This window comes from Trachemys scripta, chromosome 21 (assembly GCF_013100865.1).
Source record: "Trachemys scripta elegans isolate TJP31775 chromosome 21, CAS_Tse_1.0, whole genome shotgun sequence".
NCBI classification, from domain to species: domain Eukaryota; kingdom Metazoa; phylum Chordata; order Testudines; family Emydidae; genus Trachemys; species Trachemys scripta.
The window spans coordinates 17,507,648-17,531,243 of NC_048318.1; the positions used below are offsets into that span (position 1 = coordinate 17,507,648).

The window sequence follows — 23,596 nt, forward strand, 5'->3', positions numbered from 1 at the left end:
TCCTAGCTCTAGGACAGACGATCGGCTACTGGTCAGAGAAACAGAAAGGGAGAGTCCGGTCTCTGCCCCCGACTTGCTGCGAGACTCTGGGAGATTCAGTGGACTCTTTATACTCACTTTATGGACAGGGAAACTGACATTTATCCCATTCCCAGGGGAGCAGTGAGGCTTAGTTAACTGACGCTTGCCAAGTGCCCTGAGTTCCTGGCCTGGGTGGATGGGCCATGGAAGGACAAAGTATTGTTAGAGGACACTTCGCTCACCCAGCGTCTGACCCTCTCGATTCACCCCTCCTGAACAGACGGCAGCCAACGCTCACTGTGTGGCCCATGGCCCTGTGGCTCGCTGAGGTAGCAGCCCATGTTCAGACTGTTTACACAAGATACCGTACTAGACTGAAGCCCCTGATTACCCACAGAACCAAACCAGCAGGCCAGGGTAAGCTCCCCCCAGGCCGCACTCTTCCGAGAGGCCGGCTCAGGGGGCCAGAGGGAAGAGATCAGACCCCATGACCCCCACATCCATCAGCCTTGCCCCTGAGGCACCAGCTAGAGAACAAGGGGCGATGTGTCTCTCCTGCCTGCCGGGAACCAGACTGACACCCCACGAACTCGAGACAGATGGCAAGGGATGACGCTGCAGCACAGCCAACCCCATGCTTCCACAAGTCATGAGCCAGGCCCCAATAGCATGAGACTGGCTTAAAAATAGTGAGATTAAAAATATAATAAATGGTGAGGTTTCTTTGCCTTCCAGTGTCTGAGTCTCTAGGATGCATTTGGGTCACATTTTCAGGCTATTTGCTACAACCAGGAAGGCTAGAAATTGACTTTTTATTTTAAAGGAAAGTGAAAATTCTCCTCTCATCACAGGACTCCAGGAGCTGGGGCTTTAGGAAAACACTGACTACTGCAGGACTCGTGATAAAGATGCGACAACTGGTGATACAATAAAAGTGACACCTCCTCCCCCACCATGTACCCTAGAATTTCCCTTATTTCATTCCAAGTTCAAACCCTGCAGGGCACCTGTTCTGGATGCTCACTGAGCTGGAGCCAGGTGGAAAACTGGCTTCTGTCAGACACTGGAGCAGGACCAAACGCTGCCACTCAAGCTAATTAAATCATCGCATCTGTGCAAGGTTTGCTGCACCGTGGTTTCAGGAATTCCCCTGGCAGGAGCGCAGCCGAGGAAGGGGAGGAAGGGTTCTGACACGGCTTGTGGCTGTTACTGCCTCTCAGCCCTCGCTGGGGATGGCTGGAAAGCTCCTGATGGAGGAAACCCTGGAAGCATCCACCTCCTTATGGAAGCTGGATACCGCGGCACGGAGGCTTGTCACTGGACACACGGGGGCTCGTTACGGCCTAGAGGACAGTGCCCTGGGCATGCGCGGCAGCGGTAGGGGTGTGTGGGACGGGTGTGCCCAGGGGAACAGCTCCAGGCTGGACTCACATTTCCAGCGTTAAGTGATGACATGCTGACTAATAACATTCCATGTGTCTATAGGCCCTTCCAGCCAAGACTCTCACAGCAAGTCAGTCACTTTTCCCTGGTTACGGGTCCTACAGGGACCCAGCATGCAGCTGGAGACACCGTGGTACAGAGGTGGTGTGGTGCCCAAGGTCACACGATGAGGCATGGCTGGGACTGGAACCCAGGAGTCCTGACTGCCAGCTCCTGGCTCTGATGGCAAGGCCACACCCTGGGGAAACCAGGGGAGCAAGCAGCATCATTCAGATCTCCCACCCTGCCGTGGCTTCCCTAACCTCCCCTTGCAATATGAATTGGGGGCATGGGGCATCAGTGCCTCTGGGCCACAGGGATGGAGTCACATCGCCCTCCCCATGGCCTGGGCTCAGGCTGCGGGGAGTTGCTCTTTACAGCACGACTCTACCGCTCTCAGAAGGAAAAGTTCAGACAAGCAGCACCCCTTCCCCTCTGCGGGTGGAACGTTAATAACCCTTCTCGTGCAAGGTTTCTTGCCCTGGTCTCTCTCTGTTAATAATTTCCTCTCTCTCTGCCTACATGGTTTTGACAAGTGGCTGAGATTCCAGCTGAGCGTCCACCGCGGCATGGGCTGCGCTGAGCTCCCTGGGGGCAGAGGAGCTGCAAAGATGGTGAGGAGAGAGGCCCGAGAATCCACTCCACTGGCCTGATTCACCTGCAAGGCTCTTTTCCTGAGGCGTCACGCAGACTCCGTGGGCAGATGTTTCCTACCGCACCAGCTCTCTCCTTCAGAGCAGTGTGCTGCCCAGCCCAGGTTGTGCAGTGCTGCCCGGCCCGGGGTTCGCTCCGCTCCCAGATCGCAGGCTCAAAGGAACCCACAGGCTCAAAGCAAAATCAGCACTTCTCATGCGTTCGACTGGAGACAGGAAGAGGTAGATCTGCACTGCAATTAGACACCCACGGCTGCCCACGCTTGCTGACTGGCCTCACGGAGCTTGGGCTGGTGGAGACGTTCGGCTCAGCCTAGAGCCCAATGCAAGGACCCTGTGAAGTGGGAGGTCCCAGAGCTCAGACTGCAGCCCGAGCTGGTACGTCTACACGGCACTGAAACAGCCCGCCCGAGTCAGCGGCATGGGTCAGCTGTGAGTGTCTGACTGCAATGCAGACACCTCCAGCTCCATCCCCACCCCAGACCTGCAGGTCGTGGCTCTGGCCCCAGCGTGGATTCTGGGCTGCTTGCGCCATGTTGTATTTCAGCTTATGGCGAGGATGGGGGAAGCCAGCACACCTGTGCGCAGGGCAGTTGGTGAGGGATTGAGGCGTGAGAGAGAGTAGGGAAAGCACAGAAGGGCCATAGGGACGGTGAGGCCGGCGCGGCCCCGCACCGCTGGAGTGGGCTGAGTGTAACCCAGCACCTAGTTGAGGCAGCTGAGGACCCCTGGCCCCTTATGACTTTCCGGTGACGTACTGCGCTGGAGTCGTGTCAGCGCAGGTGCGGAAAGGGCAGTGAGAGGCGTCTGCACAAAGGTCTCAAATCCTCTCCGGCTTTCCCAGCAAAGCCCCAGACTCACCCTCCCGGCAGCAGCCACAGAGGGGCCGGAGACAGGTGAGCAGGAGAACAGCATCCCAAACTAACTGCCCACGTGGGAGTCAGATGGCATCCCTTGATACAAACGGTAGGCTGGACAGACAGACGGACAAGCCTGGGATCTAGCAGGATGGCCCTGCCCCGGTAGGAAGATCTGCGGCCCGATATACAATGCTGTAGTACTTAAGGCGCTACCAAAGTGTCATGCCAGGAAAGAGCTCTTCCTTGTGGGGGAGGTGCCGGCACAGAAGAGTTTCTACCTTTATGTCTCCATTTGTCAGAGCTGCGGGTGCTCAGCCCCCAAGTCTGTGCCCCGTTTGTGACCCCGTTGGCTTCCTAGCACGGCCCACGGCAGGGTCAGGAGTTCAGCTGATATGCTAGAACGTGCCTTGTAGGGTGGTTGTTTTTTAAGGTTTCCTTTGGGAACCATTTTTCTGGCAGTTACTAACATCTCACCCTCCCCATGTCCTCATCTCCTCCCTCCAAACCACAAGCCAGAACAGCCCCCTCCTCCCCAAACAGCATTTCCTTTTCTTGTTTTTCCCTTGTGTGTCCCTGTTTCTTGTTAACAAGACACAGACAAGAGGCTGATCCCATTTGGTGGGCAGAGATAAGATTGCTACAAAGGGAATTGTCAACGCGCTGTGTGTTCTGCCATCCTGAGCCCGGGCCGGGGGTAAGGAAAGCAGCGCCACGCTGGAGTGACAATCGAATGCAAACCACAACAAAGAATGATGCTTTTTTTAAGAGCTGGCTCTGTGATGTTAATTTGATCGCACCCATTTCAGCTTCTTGTCTACACTGATTAGCTGAGTTTCACCTGAAGCATGAGATTAATTCAAATTGCATGGAAGCAATCAGTTATGCTCTTGGAGTACTGACAGCGAACCTCCAAATACATCCCAGCGTGGTGCCTCTGCTGGGCCTGCTGGCAGGGAGCACGCATGTGCCAGAGCGGGGGCACACTCACGTGCACGCCAGCTCCCAACTCCCGCTTAGGGCCTTGGCCAGGCCAGGCGCTGAGCGCCCTCCAGCACCCGGGGACTTTCAAAGGGAGCTGAGGGTACTCAGCGTCTTGAACGAGGAGCTCCACACCCAGCAAGATCCACACCTAGAGCTTCCACCGTGCCCCCCGGCCCCAGCGAGAAGGGGTTTCTAAGTGCCTGTATAAAGGGCGAGTCTCCCTTTTGCTGCACGCTTTCAATCCTGCCCTAGCTCACTACATGGCCTCGGCCTAGGCCCGACGGAAGGTCTGTGAACCACTACAGCGCCTGGGACAGACTGGCTGCCTGGCAGCCACGCACTGGCCAGGAGAGGCTCAGGCACCCAAATGACTGGAGTGCAGCGCATCGACACAGCTCACGTCAGAATTGTGCCCGGCTGCAGCTTTCAACGGTCGCTCTCCTGAGCACTACCTTTAAAGGGACAAAATGTACGGTAATATTCCCATGCTGGGAATTGGTTAATAGAGACGAAAGCAGCTGTTTGGATAGTTAACTTCCCCCGCAGCGTTTTCAAGCTGCAGGCCAGTTGCCACACCATTGCTCACACGGAGTAGTATCGTCCTCCATAAGTAGCCCCATCGCCTTCGGCCTGCCTCACAGCAGACAGGACGACTCAGAGTCAGGACATCGTAATCTGTCCTCAAGCACTGCATGAAGGCCAGGGAGAAAACTGACAGATTTCTGCTCGCTGTCCAGCTAAGACAGTGCAGAAACCTAAAAAAGAGCATTACGGGTGAAACACGAATCTGATTCTTAAAACTCCTGGAATTTTACACAAGGAAGGGTTTTTTGTTTGTTTTAAATCGTTATTTTAAACTTGACAGCATCACCTTACATTTGCCTCCAATGCACACAGAGCAAAAATGCTCTTTAGAAAACCCTGCACATAAATTCACTATGTTATCATCACACACTTACAGCCTAGAGACTAGCCAAGCGTGGGCCCCCTTGTGCCGGGGCGGTACAGACCCTCCCTGGCCTGCAGAGCTACACAAATAGGAGGGTGCTGCTCCCCCAAGCGCGAGGCTGGCCTATGTGCTAACAGTCTAGGCTTTGATGAAGCAGTCAATAAAATGATGCTTTTATCTTATGAAGTCTGAAAATCCATAGTCCAAAAAGAAGCACGATGGTATCAAAACTTCCGTTCCCACCCTCTTGTCATCTCTCCGGCCCCCACTCATTCTGCGGCGGCATGTCAGAGACATTGGGGAACACGGACAGTTAGACGGAGGCCCAAAGAGACCCCTGCCCTGTGGGCTTTTTAAGCACTTCTGATCTCATGCTCCGCAGACTCAGCCGAAGAGGGAAGCTGTTTCAGATGCTTTTCCACTTCTCTGTAAATGCTGTAGACATACTGATTGCTGGCCTATTATCCAGACACTTGATCATCTCTCCAAAGGAAAGGTGATGGCCCTCTGCAATCTTCAATATTGTACTCGTGTCATTGTCAAACCAGCTGACAGGGAACGGGGTTGGGGGAGGGAGGAGAGGTAGCAAAGGCGGCGGAAGCAGTACTGCCTGAAAATGAGCTCAAGCCACTGGAGGGGGGACTAGGGCAGGGTCTGACAGCCACTGAAGGCCGCACCCCCCCTCCAAAATGTGTCTTGCAAACAGCAACCCGAGCTGTCCCGCAGCGCTGTTGGTTTTCACTCTTGCTGCCGTGTTTTCTGCACACACAAAGCGTGTCCCTTTAAGTCTCTGCACCTTTTATTTCAGATTAGCGGGAACACGAATGAACAGATGCAGCATCTCCCCAAGAGAGCACAGTGTGTGACTTGCTCTGCTGCAGCAGCCATCTTGAAGCAGAAATCTGTATCCGAAAATGGAGGCCCTCCAAGCTGATGGGCCGGCAGGGTCCTCAGGAAGGTGATGGGACAGCTGCCTTAACAGTTCACTGCAGCACACTCCACAAGAGAGCTGCAAGGCATGGCCCAGACAGAACGACAGACACAGCTTTCTCAGCCTGCTCCTCCTCTCCCCTCAACTTACCGATACGAGCTGCATTAACCTGGCTAGCATCCGTGCTGCAGCAGAGACAGGACTATCAGAGATCACTCCTGGGCTGGCAAGGAAAGAATGCACCTGGCCTTTGCACTGCAGACACAGAACAAGGGTACAGGAGCAGCCTCAAATCATCCCCAGGGGAGATGCCCCATCTCTTAAGCGCAGCACGTACACACCGGACCGGATGCTCAGTGGATGCAAACTGGCATCGCTCCATCACAGCAACATGCACTGAATTCCCACCCAATGAGGATCAGGCCCCCTCTCTCTCGACACCCAGCATGGTGCAGAATTGTGCTCCTGCTCCTTTGATCTCCTCACCGGCACTCTGCTCTCTGAACCGTCCCCCAGGCTTACTTCTCCCATTCCAAACACCTGAGCAACGGTTAACACCTGCCTTTCCCCCTTTAGTAAACTCAGCCTGCGACCAAAAACACTTCCCCTAAAATGTGAAACTTCCTTGCCAAAATTACACTGGCCCAGGACAGGTGCTATCCGGAGCAGGCTCAATGACTGGGTTAAGGGCACAGGGAATAAAATAGATCAATACTGAATTTGCATTTCCAGAGGGAAAACCCCAAGTTTTAAGAGCCTCTCATGTCTCAATCCACCCAAGAGAGACTCACCGACTCATGTTCTGAGCAGAACAGCGTCCCCCTCCTCCCCTCCCCGGTGTCTCTGTGGGAAGAACCATACCAACATTAACAACAATTACTTGGGATGCTTACACAAAAGCTTCTACAAACCCCAAGGCACTTTACTAACCATAAATTGTACCAAACCATCTCTGTGATGCCTGTAGCATTATCCCCATCTAACAGGTGGGGAAACAGAGACTGGCCCAGGAGCATAGAGCAAGCCAGCGGCTGAGCGGAGACAAGCACCCAAGAGTCCGGACCACTAGACAATACTCCTTCAGGAGTGCACATACGTTCTGTCCTGCAGTCTGGGAGCCGTCGCGCAGCCCGGTACTACCTTCTGGCCACTGGCAGGCTCTCACAGCTTCCACCCAGTGTTTGTTAAAGGCAGGAAAGAAGGGTTGAGAAAAGGCAACCCAAGGGGTTAAACTTCCAAGGAGGATAGAACCCGAGCCATTTTCTTCACTTGCCAACTGACAAAAGCAGCAGCTCAATGTTTCTGGGGCTGGTGAGTTCGCAGGGCTCCAAGCCCCCCCACATAACTCCCTACATGGGACACACTCTCTCCATTCTGAGGATCTGCACAGTGTCCATCACTGCAGTATCTGGGCACATAGCACATAGACACAGAACCTTCCCCACATATAAGCCGCCTCTGGACCCTTCTCAGCAACGTGGCTTTAAAAGGCCAGTCCCCATCTCTCTTCCGCACACAAGCACATTTTGTTTGGACTCTGATTAACTTTCATTTGACTCCATCCACAGCGACCTGCCTTTAAATGAAAGCTCGCACTGATCTCACTTTAATTGGCCTGACATTTCGCTAAACAAAATCAAAAAAATGAAACAAAACAAAGAACCCTTATAACGTTTAATTGGCTGTGGCGCTTTGTCTACCTAGTCAGTCGAGCCTTTTCAAAGGCTGCCGAGGTCTCCGAGAAACCTAAGAGCACATGCATAATAAGGTTATGTGCTATTCAAGTCAGCAAGCAACCTGTCCTGGGATGCAATTACACAAGGTAGCGGGGATGAGGCGACAGTTCACACTCTGCATAGTTCTGCACATTCACTCTGGATTAATCGCCTGCGCTTTGTACCTGCATTTTATTGAAGTATTTTGTTTGAAGTTGCTCTTTTCAATTAATCAATCCACAGGAGAAATTAACACATGTGAGGGAAGGGAGGGAAAGACCTTGGTGAAGGGGCTACCAGAGCCAGTCTGTTCATTTCATTTTTTCGACCAATTTTGAACATCTGAGTCCTGCCTGGGAACTGATAAGCGCCGGGTGCAGGGATTCAGGAATGCCAAGCTAGGGAGGCCAGCCCCAGCTGGAGTTGGGGCGGCCGCATGGCCCAGGCTAGGGCAGACTCAATCATGTGTATTTTGTAATGAAAACCTTCGTGCATACAAATACAAATAGGAGACCCTGGGTGCAGTAAGCATCAAGTGCTGCTGGCCCCATTTAAAGCTAGTGGAAATAATCCCCCAACTCCTACCAAACCTGAGCACAGTCGGATTCAACCTGCTGGCAGACAGCCTCAAGACGTGGGACAGGCTGGGCCTGGACCAGTGAGTGGGTCTAAAACCTCTGTCCAACCCCTGCCAGTCCCCTAATATGCCACCATAAGGGTCTGATCCTATGAGCCCTTATGCACAGGAGTAACTTTATTCATGTGAGTAGTGCCATTGAAGTAAATTAGACAGGCATAGATTTACTGACATGTATTTTCTGGATTGAAGCTTCATAACCAACCGGCTGGGGGAAAGATGCATCTTCAATAATAAAAATCATGAAGGGACAGATCCTGAAGTCCTCACTCAGGCAACGCTCTGATTGACTCCACTAAGAGTTGTGTACGTGCAAGGACTAAGGGGAAAGCGTGGGCCATTAATGGTTAGCCTGTCCAGACTGCCTTTCTCCCCGTGGATCTCAAAGACTTTACTTGTGCTAATTAGCTTACCAAAGCCGTGAAGGGCTCCGCACTGGAACGGAACAGGACAGCTGTTCAGCCACACACAGCAACGCTACATTCTTTAAAGGCAGGAAGTACCAACCTGTGAAATTTGGTGAATAAATAGCTCAAAGGGCTCGCTGCAGCCCTGCGTGATATTGTTTCACAGCCTGGTAATAAAGCCCTGAACATCTGACGATCTGCAACGGAGCCGTGACACGGTCTTAACTCGAGTGACAGGAGTGAACCACTGCAGTAATGGGCACAGTTGGGATATTCTTCTGCTTCTTTCAGATTTCAGCTCTTGCAACAACAAAACTAAACCAAAGGAGCTGGAGATTATCTATTGCACTGACAGCAGCGAGCGAGGAATCCAATACCGCGTGCAGGGCGAACAAGGTGTCTAACAACACTGCCAGGCCCATGCGCAGGGAGTTAGCAAAGCTATTTCCCTGCCTCCTTTCCCCTCAGATGATGTAGATTGATTGCCCGGTTTTATTAAGGACAAAGTGTTTTTTGATAGTGTAAGGGAAGCAGCTCCCCGGGGATAGGAATCAATCCCTCTTTCAGCTCCCTTGCATTGATTGCCAGGAATTCGCGTGCTGCTCTGCCGAGGCGGGAAGGGCTTTGCGTGCGATAAAGAATCTCCAAATATAAAAGGAGGGAGGGAGCTATCAGATGACACTGCCCCGAGCTGGCGGAGACACACCGCTCCAGCGAGGAGAGCTTGGCCCGTAGCCAGCACACATGGGCTGGGCTGCACAGCGATCCCCTGCACCAAGTAGCAACACATAGGATTGAAAATGACCAGGTGTCGTCTTTAATGCCCAGGAGTTTTGGAACTTTACCCTCCACCCGGCCCCCGGGGATTCAATTTAAGACCGAGCTGGGGCATGAGGCAGTGGGGGACAGACACAGGCCCAGAGACGCAGGGGACATAAACCCACCTAGACGCTGCATTTCTCACTCCCCTCTGCTTGCCAACCCCCACAGCACACTAGGTACTGTACAGACAGGAGACAAGGCACCCCCTGAAATCTAAGAAAATTTGACCCCCAAAACCAGACGTTGAGATGCAATCCTGGCAGCCTGTAAAGGGCCCCATTCACCCCTGCAGAACCCCACTGATCCCCTCACCAAGGGCAACTGCCCCCACACTCTGCAGCACAACCACTCCCACAATGGCCCCAGGATCTCTGCACCAGCCATTCAGCTCTCTGGGTGCCCCTGCTGGTGGGGAGAAGGTCCCCCGAGGGAGAGCTGATCAAAAACATTTGAAATTTCGATGACATTCTTTGTCAAAATTTCCAACTGGAAAAATTTTCTGTGAAAATCAAATAACCTGACAGACCACCTCCAAGGCCCATGTTCGTGCAATGTCCTGCAGCGAAGCAGTAGGGACCACCTCCACTGTTACGGAGTCTGTGCATTCCACGGAGACCCTCTACCCGGTTTCCCCGGCTCCCTAGGTTTTACCACACACACGTCTCCAATGCCTGAGTCTCTCTTCTCTCTCTGGTGTTTCTAGGGACTCTGCATTCCAATTTCCTGAGCTCACTGGAACCCCGGCTTTCCCGGCATCCCGGCCGCATCCTGACACCCAGCACACAATGTGGCTCCTCAAGTAACTGACCTCCTCTCTTCCCCACTGTGCTGCTATCCTTTCCCCACATTTGCTCTCTCCCTCCAAACATTGCAGGCCACACAGGTTAGGGGGCACGTCAAACATTGCATCTGTTCCCTGCTTCCCCTCGTCTTTCCTCTCTGCATTCCATTGGAGGGGGGGACTTCTCCCCTCTGCCCCCTGGCTGGTTCGCCCCTGCTCTCCCCACCTCGGACACGTTGTGAAATGGCTGAGTTACTTACTCTTGACGGTGAGGAACATGGACTTGCTGATGTCCGTCCCCACGCCGTTGCTGGCCTGGCAAAGGTAATAGCCGATGTCCTCCTCCAGCACGTGGCGAATGAGCAGTGAGCTGTTGGGAAGGATTTGAATGCGGCCTGTGAGGGGCACAGGATGGTACTGCTGGGGGTTCCCGCTTCCTAGGAGGAGACATGAAGAAACAATCCTCAGAGGACACAGCTAAGGCAGAGAAGGTTTAGGGGCACCTGAGACTGGTATTGTCTGTTGCTTTGAAATGTCCCCCAGATTTCTAACGCATCCCCCTCAGCCTTCCCTGACATCCCTCTACCCAGAGGCGTTCAAGAGAAAAGACAGCTGCCATTGCTGGGAGAGTCCCATAGCGAGCACGAGCTCCCGGCTGGGTCTGCACACTCAGCTGCCTGCCGTGCGCAGGCTCAGAACCCGGCTCGCACCACCATCCGCGATGGCGGGCGGATAAAAGACGTCGGCCACCAGCAAAAGTGGCACCAGACTGTCTTCACCTCCCTCCACAGCACAGAAGAAGGGGAAAAGAGCCATGCCTGCTGGGGAGAGGGAGAGATTTAAATGTGTCACGCTTCACAATGGCACCCCCAGAACGGCATCCAAGCGCCAGCAGCAGCTGCGGTAGAAGAGTGAACTTCCAGGCCGGACAGGCTGAAAAGCCCCAGGACAGAGATGCGAGGAAAGGTCTGGTACAAGACGCTGACCTGCGCTGGGATTTTACAAACCATCAGCGCTCTCTCCCATGAGCCCTTGCGGATGGGCCCCGAGGGCTGAGCACTATCGGCAGCACGCTGTGCCAGGGTGCGTGTGGCAGGAGGGGCTGCAGCCCACAGGGACCAGGGGGGGAAAGGTTTGCTATTTCCTTTCTAAAATGCCTGGTCAGTCTCCTCAGCTCTCCTCTGGAACGGGCTCAGAGGCTGGGGCAAGGAGGAAGACACATATGCAGGCTCCATGCACAGCCATGTGTGGCACGCTTACAAGTTGGCCCCTTTACACGATGGGCTCTTGCACTAGCAGAGCGGGTGGGATCCTAGTGAGCTATAATCCCAGTTGAGCAATATCACATGCTGCCTTAGCAAGGGGGTGCTAGACAACTACCGGATAGTGACTAGCCTTGAGGAGAGCCCCTGTAAGGGCTGTCGTGGGATAGGAAACCCCCACAGAGAGGAGCAGCCACGGCCACTGCCATGTGCCTTTTCACACAAGTGTCCCCTTCGCCCAGGCAGAGCAGCCACCGCGAACGGGCCCTTCCCCCAGCCAGGCGTCACACGCGTGAGAGACCATCGCTCACACCTACCTTTTGCATGCTTCCACATGACCTTGGGAGGGGGATACCCATCCACAGAGCAGTTCAACACCCCTGCTTTGCCATAGATGCCGTCCTGGTTGTTGGGCTGGACCACGAAACGAGGCGGCACTGGGGAAAGTGGAAGAACAGCATGATCACCATGGCTCTTGGCGGGCTCATCTCGCTGATTCAGCGGCACACGCCTCCTGCCCGTACCGCTGCAGTCTCACCGGTACGGTCTCTGTCCTGCTGCCTCATTTCAAACCCCACCTGCAGTGTTCTTTTCTCTCCCATCTATGCCTCTGAATGTCTCTCTCCTCCCGCCATCCTCTACCTCCGTCTCACTCACCCCCAAAGAGGGCACAGGCTGCTTCGGTTTGCAACTGCCTCCCCCCCCCAGGAACAAGGCCCTAACAACGGATGATGCTCAGAGGACAGAACTACAACGGGGAGGGATAGCTCAGTGGTTTGAGCATTGCCCTGCTAAATCCAGGGTTGTGAGTTCAATTCTTGAGGGGGCCACTTGGGGATCTGGGGCAAAATCAGTACTTGGTCCTGCTAGTGAAGGCAGGGGGCTGGACTCGATGGCCTTTCAAGGTCCCTTCCAGTTCTAGGAGATGGGATATCTCCATTAATTATTATTATTACTACAAGCGTGCACAGCCCGGCCCCGCCCCAAGCTCTCACCTCGCACGATCAGCTGCCGCTCACGGCTGACGGTGGCGGCGGCGTTGCTGGCGATGCACGTGTAGTTGCCGTTGTGCTTGAGGGAGACGCTGGAGATCTGCAGGGAGCTCATGAACTCTTTGCTCTCGATGGTGACCCCCGAGCCAGAGATGATCACCTGCCCATCCTTCCGCCAGGTGATGCGGATGGGCATATCCCCCGAGGAGACCACGCAGGGGATGTAGAGGAGCTGGCCGATGGAGGCCGGTGGGAACTCGAAGGGCTGGATCAGGGGAGGGACTGGCAAGGCAAGGAGCAAAACAATGAGGAGCCTGGTTTGGAAGAAGGACCCAGAATCATTTTAAAATTCATCCTGAAAGTCCCTGGGGAAAATTCAGCCCTGTGGGGAGTAGACCCAACTCCTACGGCGTCCAAGGAGCTGCTGTGCCCACTCACACTGTGGGGAACTGAACCCAGCACCTTCCTTGTGGCCACACAGTGTGCCCCATGAGTCCCACTCACGGTGGGTGTATCGGTTCCATTTTGCTGATCCACCATGTCATGCCAGGGCAATTTAACATGCCTTTAAGGGGCCCGCCTGGCCGCAAGTTGAGGGCTCTGTGCCATGAGTGATGTTATGTCTCATGGCGACATCTGTGACAAATCTATCGTCACATCAGCCAAGATGGCCCTCATTGCTGGAAACAAGGAGGTTTTTATTCCAACAGTTAGCACTCTCAGCAGAGGGTGAAAGATGTCTATGAGTAGGGAACTAAGGGACAATTCATCCATCTCAAAGAACCACAGTCTACGTTAGATACAGACAAATCCCGAGGGATCAGATCCACCAGGCACCCACATGGGAAGGGCTGCACTGAACCCCTCTGCGTGTGCTGGCTGAAATTCCTCCGCAGCATTTATCTGCTGCTAGCAAAGCACTTTGATGCTTTTCTTGAAGGCAAAGGCTACCAGACCAACCATTATCTTTATGAGAACTTTAGGGCTTGTCTCCACTTCAAACGCGGCGCTGCTGTAGCACCTCAGTGAAGACACTACCTACACCAAGGGAGGGGTTCTCCCCTTGGCAGAGGTAATCCACCTCCCTGTGGGGCCGGAGCTAGGTTGACAGGAAAATTCTCCTGTTGACCCAGCGCTGTCTACACTGGGGGCGAGGTCGGTTTAACTGCGTCGCTCAGAGGCGAGGATTTTTCACACCTGAGAGAGCGACGATGTAATTATACCAACATAATTTCCTAGTGTAACCCATGCCTGAGACAACGGCAGTATCTCCAGCCAACGGCAGGAGGGGAAGGCAAGGAGCAAGAGGTAGACAATTGGCTTAACAAGGCCCAGCACCTGGTAGATGCGCTCTCCTTTTAGCAGGCTCCATAATTCAATTAACCGGCTGCCAATTGTCTCCTTGGCAGAAATAAGACGCTGTTTTCTTTGAAAGCTGAAGCCCCTAACCGGGAACTGATCCACATGATGCAACATGTGCACCTTCAGCTCCTTTCTTCTCCAGCTATCCAGGGCCCATCACTGCCATGCCTGGCCCCAGTAAGGACAGGGACGGAGCTCTGAGAGGGGGTGTGGAGATAGAGGTGGGGAACCATCCATTCATGGCATAAATCATTGTTAACGGGTTCTCTAGCGAAACACTATTTTCACACACACCGTGAGCGGGAGCCTCCCGGGACGGTGGCATTGCTGGGGGCCTGGATGGGGGACAGGAAGGTCTCAAGCAGAGATTGGGGACGTGCCAGCAAGGCAGCTGCAGGTGTCACCTTCCCACCATTAGCCGCTCCTTGCAGGCCGAAGTGGAGGGAGAGGTTGGAACAGGTGAGTGCGACAGGAGGGGGGCTGAAAGCACTGGTGTCCAAAGGTGATTCTAGCACATCCTCTGCAAGTGTGCAAGCCTGAGTGTGTCCATTGCACTCTTCCCAAGTCAGTCCAGCAGGTGCTGGCGTTATCCCCCTGCTCGGTTATGCGGAGCTTGCATTTCAACCCTTGTTCTCTTCCTCACTTTCAAGCTGCCCATCCTCCCCTCTTTGAGCCAAATCTTTAGTCACGGGATCTTTAACAGCAGAATGCCAATACTACTAAGAGCCTTTTGCTGGCATCTTCTGTTTGAGGATTAATGAAGGCTCCCAACCTCCAACGATGTAAGACAATATCACTACCCCATTGTACAGATTGGGAAGACTGAGGGTCTGGGAGGTAACCTGTCTAAGGCTACGTGCCTGTGGCTGATCTGGAAACAGAATTGAGGAAACCTGGCTCCCGCTCCCTCCCATAGCCTGACACCGCTCTTTCGTGGTAGGCGGGAAGGAAGCCAGAGCTAACGTTATTCCCCAGGCCAGTGGCTAAATGAAATGCAAGGAGGTTCTGGTTTAGCCGCTTTCTAACAACAAGAGCATCTCTCCCTTCGTGGTTCTGAGATACTGCTCCCTCGCCACACCCCATGGTGCAATGCCCGGACAGCTCCTCTCCTGCCACCCCATACAGTAGTCAGGGAATTGCAGAGAACAGGAGGTAACCAGATAACTGCTACCCTGCTCGCAGCTTCCCTGAAACACACACTGCAGCGAAAGAGCCAACAGTGCGAAGCGCCAGGCTCAGTCCAAGCCCTGGGATGTCGAGCAGATAGAGGCAGGAGAACCTCTTTCCAATGGGACGAGCCTGCTCCATTAGGTCAGCTGCAGAGGAATGACTCAAGAAGCTGGAGCCATGGAGCCAGCAGTGCCTGTTTTCCATAATTAATGAATAATTAATTGTGTATGCTCTGCAGTCTATTGCAGAGGGGAGGAGGGTTTGTGTATCCGTGCAATACTCTCTCCCAGCACACCCCACAGGCCTCTTTAAACACCAACAGAACAACACAGCCCCAGCAAGAATTCGGCAGAGGAACCTCCCCGGTTCTAACTCTCCTTGACACCAGCCTGCGCTTAAAGGGTTTTTTATATTCGACATTAAACTTCTTGATGTTGGGACAACTACAAATTCTCCTCTCTGGAGCGCCCGCGCGCTCAGCAAGAGCACAACGCAGCTACGGCAGCTCAGGAAAGGGATCACAAATGCACGAGCCCGTTTACTCTACAGAGCTGGGTTTCAGAGCCTGGTAACTCACAAGGGGATGTGGGGGTCTCATCCCAGACGGTGGAGCCAGCACGCCCGATTGGAATTAACTGGGCAGGGGAGTGCAGGTCAGGCCTGAAGTGAGGCCGCAGGGCTGGGAGAGTCACAGAAGTGGGTCACACGGCAGTGCGGGTGAGGGAGCAGGTGCACTGGTGTTCAGGGATTCCTTCGCAGAGAAAGCTTGTGTAAGTGTTAGCCCAGTCCAGACTTGGCTCGGAGTATCGCTATTTAAAATCATGAGCACCAAATCCACACACAATTAGGTTAAAAGAAGAGTACAGGTTTAGTCTGCTGCCTGGAATAGCGAGCACAGATGTTAGAGCGGATCCCGGGGGGAGGACGCTCTGACAGTGCTGTCAGAGGAGACAAAGAGACCACTAAGGACAAGAGGTCCCAGAGGCGACAGCTGATGGCTTGTGGGGTTCAGGGCTCCATGTCTCCCAGAAGCTGCAAGAACTTGGATGAGCAAGAAGGCTGGGCCACGAAAGAGACAGGGATTCTAAACGACATCGCACAAATGAAATCAGAGCAGGATTTGGGGGCTGGAATGTAAAACTGTTGGAGCCTAAAAGCGACACTCCATGGAGAGTGTGGAGATCATTGCACTCCAAGAGACTACAGCCAAAACAGATTTTACTGTAACTGCTGATTCAGAATGGGGCAGGACCGGGGGTGGGGGATTTCCATCACTCCAGGTGGAAGAGCTATCTCATGCTCACCTCCTCTGGATCACAAGAAGCTGCTGACCTCAGTGGGGCACCAAGACATTGTCACTTGGGCGCACACGGCTGAGCTGAACCCACTGCTTTTCACTTTCCAATTGTTTCCTAAGATTGTCTTGTCTCTCTGCTTTTCTAGTAGGCCCCTAATTAGCACAATACAGGGCCCATTCACCCAGCCCTGGGCTGTGTGCACAGGGTCCGTCTCCTCAGCCCTTGCCCTGGGGCAAGAGGGTTACATTTGTGGTCAGGACTTTGGATCGGTGCCTCTTCGGCTCCCTCTCCACTATAGCGGGGATCAAGCCTCCCAAGCTCGGGCAGACAGACTTGCACTAGCCGGGCTCTGGTTAGCGAGCTAAAAATAGCAGTGTGGACGTTCTGGCTTGAACCCCGAGTTGGACCCTGTAGGCATCAGCGCCCCAGCTCCAGCCCAAGCCCAAGTCAGAACGTCCACACTGCTATTTTTAGCGTGCTAACTGGAGCCCTGCTGTGCAAGTCTGTCTGCCCGAGCTCGGAGGCTCATTCCCAGCTGCAGGGTAGACACACCCTTAGTTCAGCCCAGTCTAGGAAGCACCATTGACAGAACTGGGTCCCAGGGCGAGGAGACTTGGTCCCACACCCTCAGCTTGGCCTGGAGGTCAGTACGAGGTGACGTTGTAGGAACGTGGGTAACGCAGCCATCCCCAAACCTTTACTGCTCCCCACTCCACTGCATGTCTCCTAGTCGTACCACTGCAGGGAGCGGCCAGAGAAAGCACCTCAAAGTCCTTCCTGTCCCAAGCAATTCCCGCATTTACGCCGCTCCCGGGGAGACCTCTATGCCGAGCACACCCACGGCATCAGCTCAAAAGCGACTAGCCCCCGAAGACGGAAAAGTAGCTGGAGGCTTAAAAACAGGATGAAGATTTTAAAAAACTAGCCCGAACACACTAGGCACAGGTGCAAGGGGTGCTATAAAGCTTATCCTATCACTTGCTTCGGAAGACCTGCATAACTCACTTGTGGCACTTAATACGGCCACCCGGCACTTGTGGCAATAAAAGCTTTTCAGCATTCCATGCCATTGCATAGTCTATATGTATATAGTTATATTTATTGACGCTGGTCTTTGGAGCAGCTCAGATTGTTTTCCAGGGCATTTTCCATTTTTTCCCCATGGATCTTTTCTCTGATGGCCAATACATATATAAATAAATAAACAACATCTAAATTCTGGTATAAATTCTAACCAGCCATGCTGCAGATGAAATAAACACGTCTCCCTTCCAACCAGAATGGCCCTGTCAGCCAGACCGGAGAACATTTTAATCAGCTCAACTTTCTACAACTGTCACCAACTCCTGATCAAGACAGTAAATCCAGGCTCCGAAGGGTTTGCCTATCAATGGGGACCCAGAATATACGGGTCTGCCGCTCAACTTCAGCACACTTACATTCTCTGAGATTGAGAAAAGTTGAATTACATTATGCTTTATGTGCACATGCCCACATAGGCTCTATCTTGCTCTCTCTCTCTCTCTCACACAAACACACACAGAGAAATACGGACGCTCCCTGACCTACGCAAGCATTCTGTTCCGGAACGCCTTGCTTAACTCGAATTTTGCGTAAGTCGGGAACGTATACCGGACCATTATGCAAAAAAAACCCCAAAACCACTTTCTAGCTTATGGAACGTACGGAACTTTTTCCATAAGTGCGGGTTTGCGTAACCCGGGGAGCGTTGGTAAAGAAAAATTGTACTGCTAGCTAACAAAAACATACCACTGGCCCGCGCAGCCAGAGAAGTGAGGGGGGGGGAGGCCGGTGGGCTAACGAAGGTCCCCTGCTGAAATGTTTTCCTAGTGCTTTGGCCAACCTAGTTCTCAAAGTGTCTCAAGAGAGGAGACTCCTCCCGCCTGCCTTTGCAGACTGAGTTCTTTTGCTGGGAGGCTCCATTCCTCAATGCAGCCGCATCTCAGAGACACACACAGACACGGCATTCTCCACTGCTGTCTCCAGGTGCTCCTTGTAAGCCCACCCCTTTCACACCGAAACACCATGCCAGCTTATGGACATTTTGTCCCGAGCTTTAGCACCTACACTAGACTAGGCAGGTGTATAGGACATTGCTGAGATTGTTATCCCTGAGTGAAGCAGGAGAGATTTAGGGTTTGGTGCAAGCTCAGGATTTCACATGGTTTTCTCAGAAAGCATGATGGTTTCATTCCAAGTTTGGCTTTGTTACGGTAAACCTGTATTGACAATCCACAAGGGTCAGCTCTCCCCACAGGAGCCCAGTGAGTTTTGTAAAGCTCAAACCAGCAATAAAATCTCAGATAAACTGTTGCATGAAGTGTAAGGTACAGAAGGGATTTGTCTTCTCCCTCTTCCCAGCTTTCCTAACACTCATTTCACACAAGCATCAAGGGCTCCCAAACCTACGGACAACAGGTGTCTTATTGCCACACTTCCAAACTGTCCACCCTGAGCCTACGCCACAAGGAGCTCACCCAAGGTATCCTCACTTGGAATTCCCCTGCACCCTGCGTGACCAATCGCCAGGATGCCTTGCAGCCCATTAACTTTAGTGCACTAGCAAGTGCTGCTGAATGCACTGTGTCCTCTTGAGAGCTTGTGTTAATCCCTTTCAGGGGTGGTGGCTTCCAAAATAAAAAAGCTCCTGCTAGCAAAGACACCAAGCGCAGTTACCAACCCTGTAGGGCTCCCGATGACAGAGAAGGCCTTTCTGCAGCTCTCTGATCCATGCCATCTACAGTACACAGCTTCCTCCATGTTCCTTTTGCAAAGTCTTGGAGGACAGTACTAGCTAATCAAGTGGCAGAATCCATAATCAGCATGGATGCATGCTCCTGCTAACCCAATTCCTAATGAGGATATGAAGGATGGGGCATCAGAACAAAACCCACTGCAGAACTGAAGGGCATTCCAGAAATACTCGGCTCCACGAGACGGAGAGAAAGAACTGCCCTTCTCTCTCCCCTGCTGTGGCTGTGTTTGTCGAAATGATTTACTGCACCCACCGAGCTGGCGACAGGCTGAGGAGCCCCGACAACCCTGAGGATGGAAGATACTGTAGCATCGCACGCTCATAACACAATCTCAGCAAGTCACTGGAATGGAATGCATCAGATTCAATTCATTAGGACTGATAGCTCCCTGAATGGGGCTGAATAATTGATGGGCTGTAGAAGCTTTTAAGATGTTCTGTACGCTCAGAAGACTGAGTGTATTATTTTTTTAAAAGCTAACACACACAGCAAAACCCCAACGAAGGTGATCTGAGCAAAGGTTAGATGTTTTAAGCCTTTGTGTTTACACTGTCAATTCTTGCTCCATTGCTTGTAATGGGAAATAGATACGCTATGGAGAGGGGCAGCAGAGGGAGCGGCAGGAACTGAACTAATTCACGGGGGCTGCAGTAGCTAACCCAGAAGGATAGGAATTGATCTTGGACCCATGTAACGTTTGCACTGGAAGGCCACGGTCTGGCCGAAGAGCCCATGGTGTGTCCAATGGAGCAAGACGCTTCCCTGCTTGGCTTATCGACCTTCATCCCACAGCAGCAACGTGCTCAAAATTATTCAAGTGCGACCTCTGCACTGCCTGGGCCCCCAAATGTGCCACCCATGGGGAAGAAGTTGTACATGTGCAACTGAGCACTGGGAGCTCTAGGTGCCCCCAGGGCTGTGGGTGGGAGGCAGACTAGTCAGTGCAGCCGAACAGTCCAGAAGAGCATGGGAGGGGAGAGGTGCCTCATGCAACATCCGTCAAGATTGCCTGGGACTGGCAATTGGCAAAGGCTTCGGCAACAAACATCTCACAGGTAGGAGATTGGGGATCTTCCAGCAGCGTTCCTGACTGTTACCCTTTCTCCCCTCCCCACAGCTGGGCTCCCCAAGACCAAACCAGGCTGAGGTGACTGTGCCCTCTTGGCCTCCCACCCTAGTAAAACCCAGGGATGGTGGGACAGCTCTGACTCTCTGGTGTGCGCGTGTCAGAGAGAGAACGCCAAAAGGACAATGCTGAAATTAGCCAGCTGGGCTGCTGGCTACAACAGGCACCTCCCTGAAAGTCCCCTGCAACTAGCACGGGAGACTCAAAGAACTGGCAGGACACCAGGGTAGGAGAGTGAGTCCCCTGTTACAGCCAGGGGCAGCTTTAGAGCTCCCAACCTCCTACCTTTCACAGTAACGTGGACGCTCTGGCTGATGGAGAGCTGTGGCTGGATCAGGACGCTGCAGAGATACTCCCCTTCATCCATACCCTTCTGCACATCCATCAGCTTAAGGGTCCCATTCTCAAAGACCACCTGGCGGTGGTTATCTGGCAGCAGCAAGGCATCCTTGTACCACTTGATGGAATAGTATGGATACCCGATCACCCTGCAGTTGATGAAGGTGTCCCTACCCGCCACTGCCGTTATATTCTTCATGGCTCGGATACTCGGGGGACCTAAATTGTGGGAAGGATGAAAGAGGCAGGCTAGGTTAATTCCGAAGAGCAATTTGTTTGCACACAGATCTGTTGCTATTTCAGAGCACATTTCATAGGCAAATGAGGCAAGATAAACACTTAGGGTTTGCTCGTGTTTGGGAAGGGGGAGGCAACAGCTCAAATATGGGCGAGTCCTCCTCCCCCATCCAGCACGCACTCAGAAATTGCAGAGCCAGCTTTTGACAAACTTTGGCACCAGTCACTGGTGCACAAAGAGTGGGATATTCCAAAGCGCTGACACGGCCTAGGAGCATGCGCCCCACTGAAAGTCACTGGGACATGTCCTCCGGAACCACTTAGGTGCTTTTTAAAATCACAGCCAAATTGTGTGGGTGTCGCTTCCATGCTCAGCTGTGAAAGTTCTGTCCCTGGGGCACTCTCTGCATACCTCTGATCCCACCCCTGCTAATGCTAGGGACAGACAGTATGTTTCTGTGCTGCTTCCCTAAGCTCCATTCAGCTTCTAACACTCCCAGCTGCCCTGCATGTTTCTTTACAAACAAAGCTACCCCTCTTTTGCTGAAGGAATATGCCGGGAGCAGGACCTTACGCCACCAACCTCAATTGCAAACTATTTTACCTCAACTTTAAAAATCAGCCTGGCTGAACCTCCAGCTGGGGATTCACCGCTTAGCAGTTTCTATCTGGCTTTGAGACTGGTTTATGGATCAGGAGAACACTACACTTGAGTATTTCAACACCATGTTTCTTAGATCAACAATCATATTGTTCTCCCGTTTATCAGCTGTTGCCTAAATGAAACAGCAAACTAATACTCCACCTACAGTGTAAAGATCAACTATATCTTGGCTCCCAGCCTGAGGCAAACTGCAGAGCTCCCAGTTTATCAGGTGTGCAGGACGCTCTTACGGAAGATCCATTCCCTTGGCACGTAAAACAAACGCATTCAAAAGCAGTTTGCTGCTTTCACTTTTTAATGATTTTCCTAACTCTCCTACCCACTTTCGCCAAAAGTTACTGAGAAGGGATTCCACAATTGGGGGAGTTTTTCTGGAAACTCTGAAAATAAGATGAGATGCGGGGGGAAGGCAGAAGTGGGGGACGGTGCTCTGGTGACGCTTTCTCATGTTCTGGTAAAGCCACCACTTCTAATGCTCCAAAGCAATTGGGAAATAATATAAAAAATGGATTTAAGAACTCTCTTTCTGCCAGCCGTTGCTCTGGGCTGCCGATGGGATACGACTTCAAAAACGGAGTGTCCATCAAAAGAAAACACTCGGCAAAGAAAAAAGCATCTTATAAGAGGCATCAGGCACAAAGTTCTCCCCTGAGCACTGAAGAGGAAAAGGGCTGCACACCCCCAGACAGTTCTGGGGTGGAGTGGAAACAATCCAGGCAACGAGAGCTCCCAACACTGCCTGCCTCTATCTTGACTCAAATTCGGCACTGGTAGCTTCAGACCCAGCTAACTCACATAGAGCAGCCGTTACTCGGGAACACCCCCCATGCATTGTACTGGCCATGGAACACTGGCTTCCTGACCAGCAGAAAAGAAAGGGTGTGGGTGGGTGTGTAAAAGTGGGAGTAAATTTGACAGAGGACTTGGAAAAGTTTTAAAAACTTGCTCCTGATAAACAGCCCCTTGGCCCTGTCGGAGAGATGTGCACATACCCAGACTAAGGAACCCTGCCTTCTCATCTAGGGATTTGTAGTTAAAAAACAAAAACAAAACGTTCAACAACAAACTTTACTAGTGGTTCCCATTGCTAAGCGATGAACTTGCTCCAGATTTAGTGATAAACGGCTGCCAAAGCCCAGCTTCCCCGGACTTCCAGACAAACACCACTAGATCCATGGTAAACCGGAGACACAGATGAAACGGCCATTCAAACTTGCTTCTGGTAGATAAAATAATGTTACTTTTGGCTCTGTCTAGTTCATAACAGTTAACGCTTCTAATTGCATAGGTAACGGTCACCGGCTAATACTGTACCTTGTGTCTTAGAATTTTGCCCACCAGAAGTCCCTGTAATGCAAAGAACAGCATGCTCCAACCGTAACAAGAGGAATGATTAACAGCACAATGGATTTTAGCAGACAAAGAAAACACAGCTATGACAAATCAAAGAGAAAATTCAGCTCATTTGTCATGATTTAACGAATTGGCTCGCCATCGGGTTTAATACACGTCCCAACGCCTATGGGCAGTTAGTGCTGGGAAGGAAGGACAGAGTCAGAGTTAGGAGGTGGACAGGCCAGAGGTGAGGCAGGGCCGCAAAGCACTGTGCAGTTAAAACAAGTAGGGGAAAGTTAGGCAGAGGCCGTGCAGGGCACATTCCCGCTGGCCATCACAACTGCTCACACCCTGGGACTGGGCACGTGATCAGCTGGAGCCCCTCTCCAGGGGAACAGACATTTCTCAGCTGCACTTTGATCAACAGCATGAGAGCAGAGTGGGTGAGTGCACTGGCTCTCATCTCTGGGGAGCCGGTTCCAAACCCTCCCAGGGCTGCAGTGGGAATTAAATTGGTGGCTCCTCCCAAACGCAATAGTTGGTGCAGTTGGCAATATCTGCTCAGAAACCAATGACTGGTATTGCTGGGGGGGCTGCAAAGGACACTGCAGGTTAGGACCAAGATGTATTAGGATTAGAAGGGAGGAGAAGAGGGATTCCTCCCCACTGCCCAAATTGAAATAGTAGGAGGTGGAGCAGATCAGAGTGAGTTGCACTGGCAAAGCCGGGGCAGTGGGGCAGGACTGGAAGGGGGGTGCTGCAGGTCAGGACTGGGTTGCATTGGCAGGGTGGGGC

At 52.6% G+C, this 23,596-nt stretch overlaps 1 protein-coding gene across 3 annotated transcripts in view; it reads right to left on the reverse strand.

The window, feature by feature from the left end:
- DSCAML1 (DS cell adhesion molecule like 1) overlaps positions 1-23,596 on the reverse strand; it is a 279,877-nt gene that overhangs the window by 76,910 nt on the left and 179,371 nt on the right. For all 3 annotated transcript variants that reach the window (XM_034754688.1, XM_034754690.1, XM_034754689.1), the window contains exons 8-11: positions 20,512-20,784; positions 12,497-12,775; positions 11,819-11,938; positions 10,500-10,676 (exon numbers count right to left, since the gene is read on the reverse strand). In XM_034754688.1, coding sequence (XP_034610579.1) covers positions 10,500-10,676; positions 11,819-11,938; positions 12,497-12,775; positions 20,512-20,784 — 849 coding nt within the window. The remainder of the gene's footprint in view (positions 1-10,499; positions 10,677-11,818; positions 11,939-12,496; positions 12,776-20,511; positions 20,785-23,596) is intronic.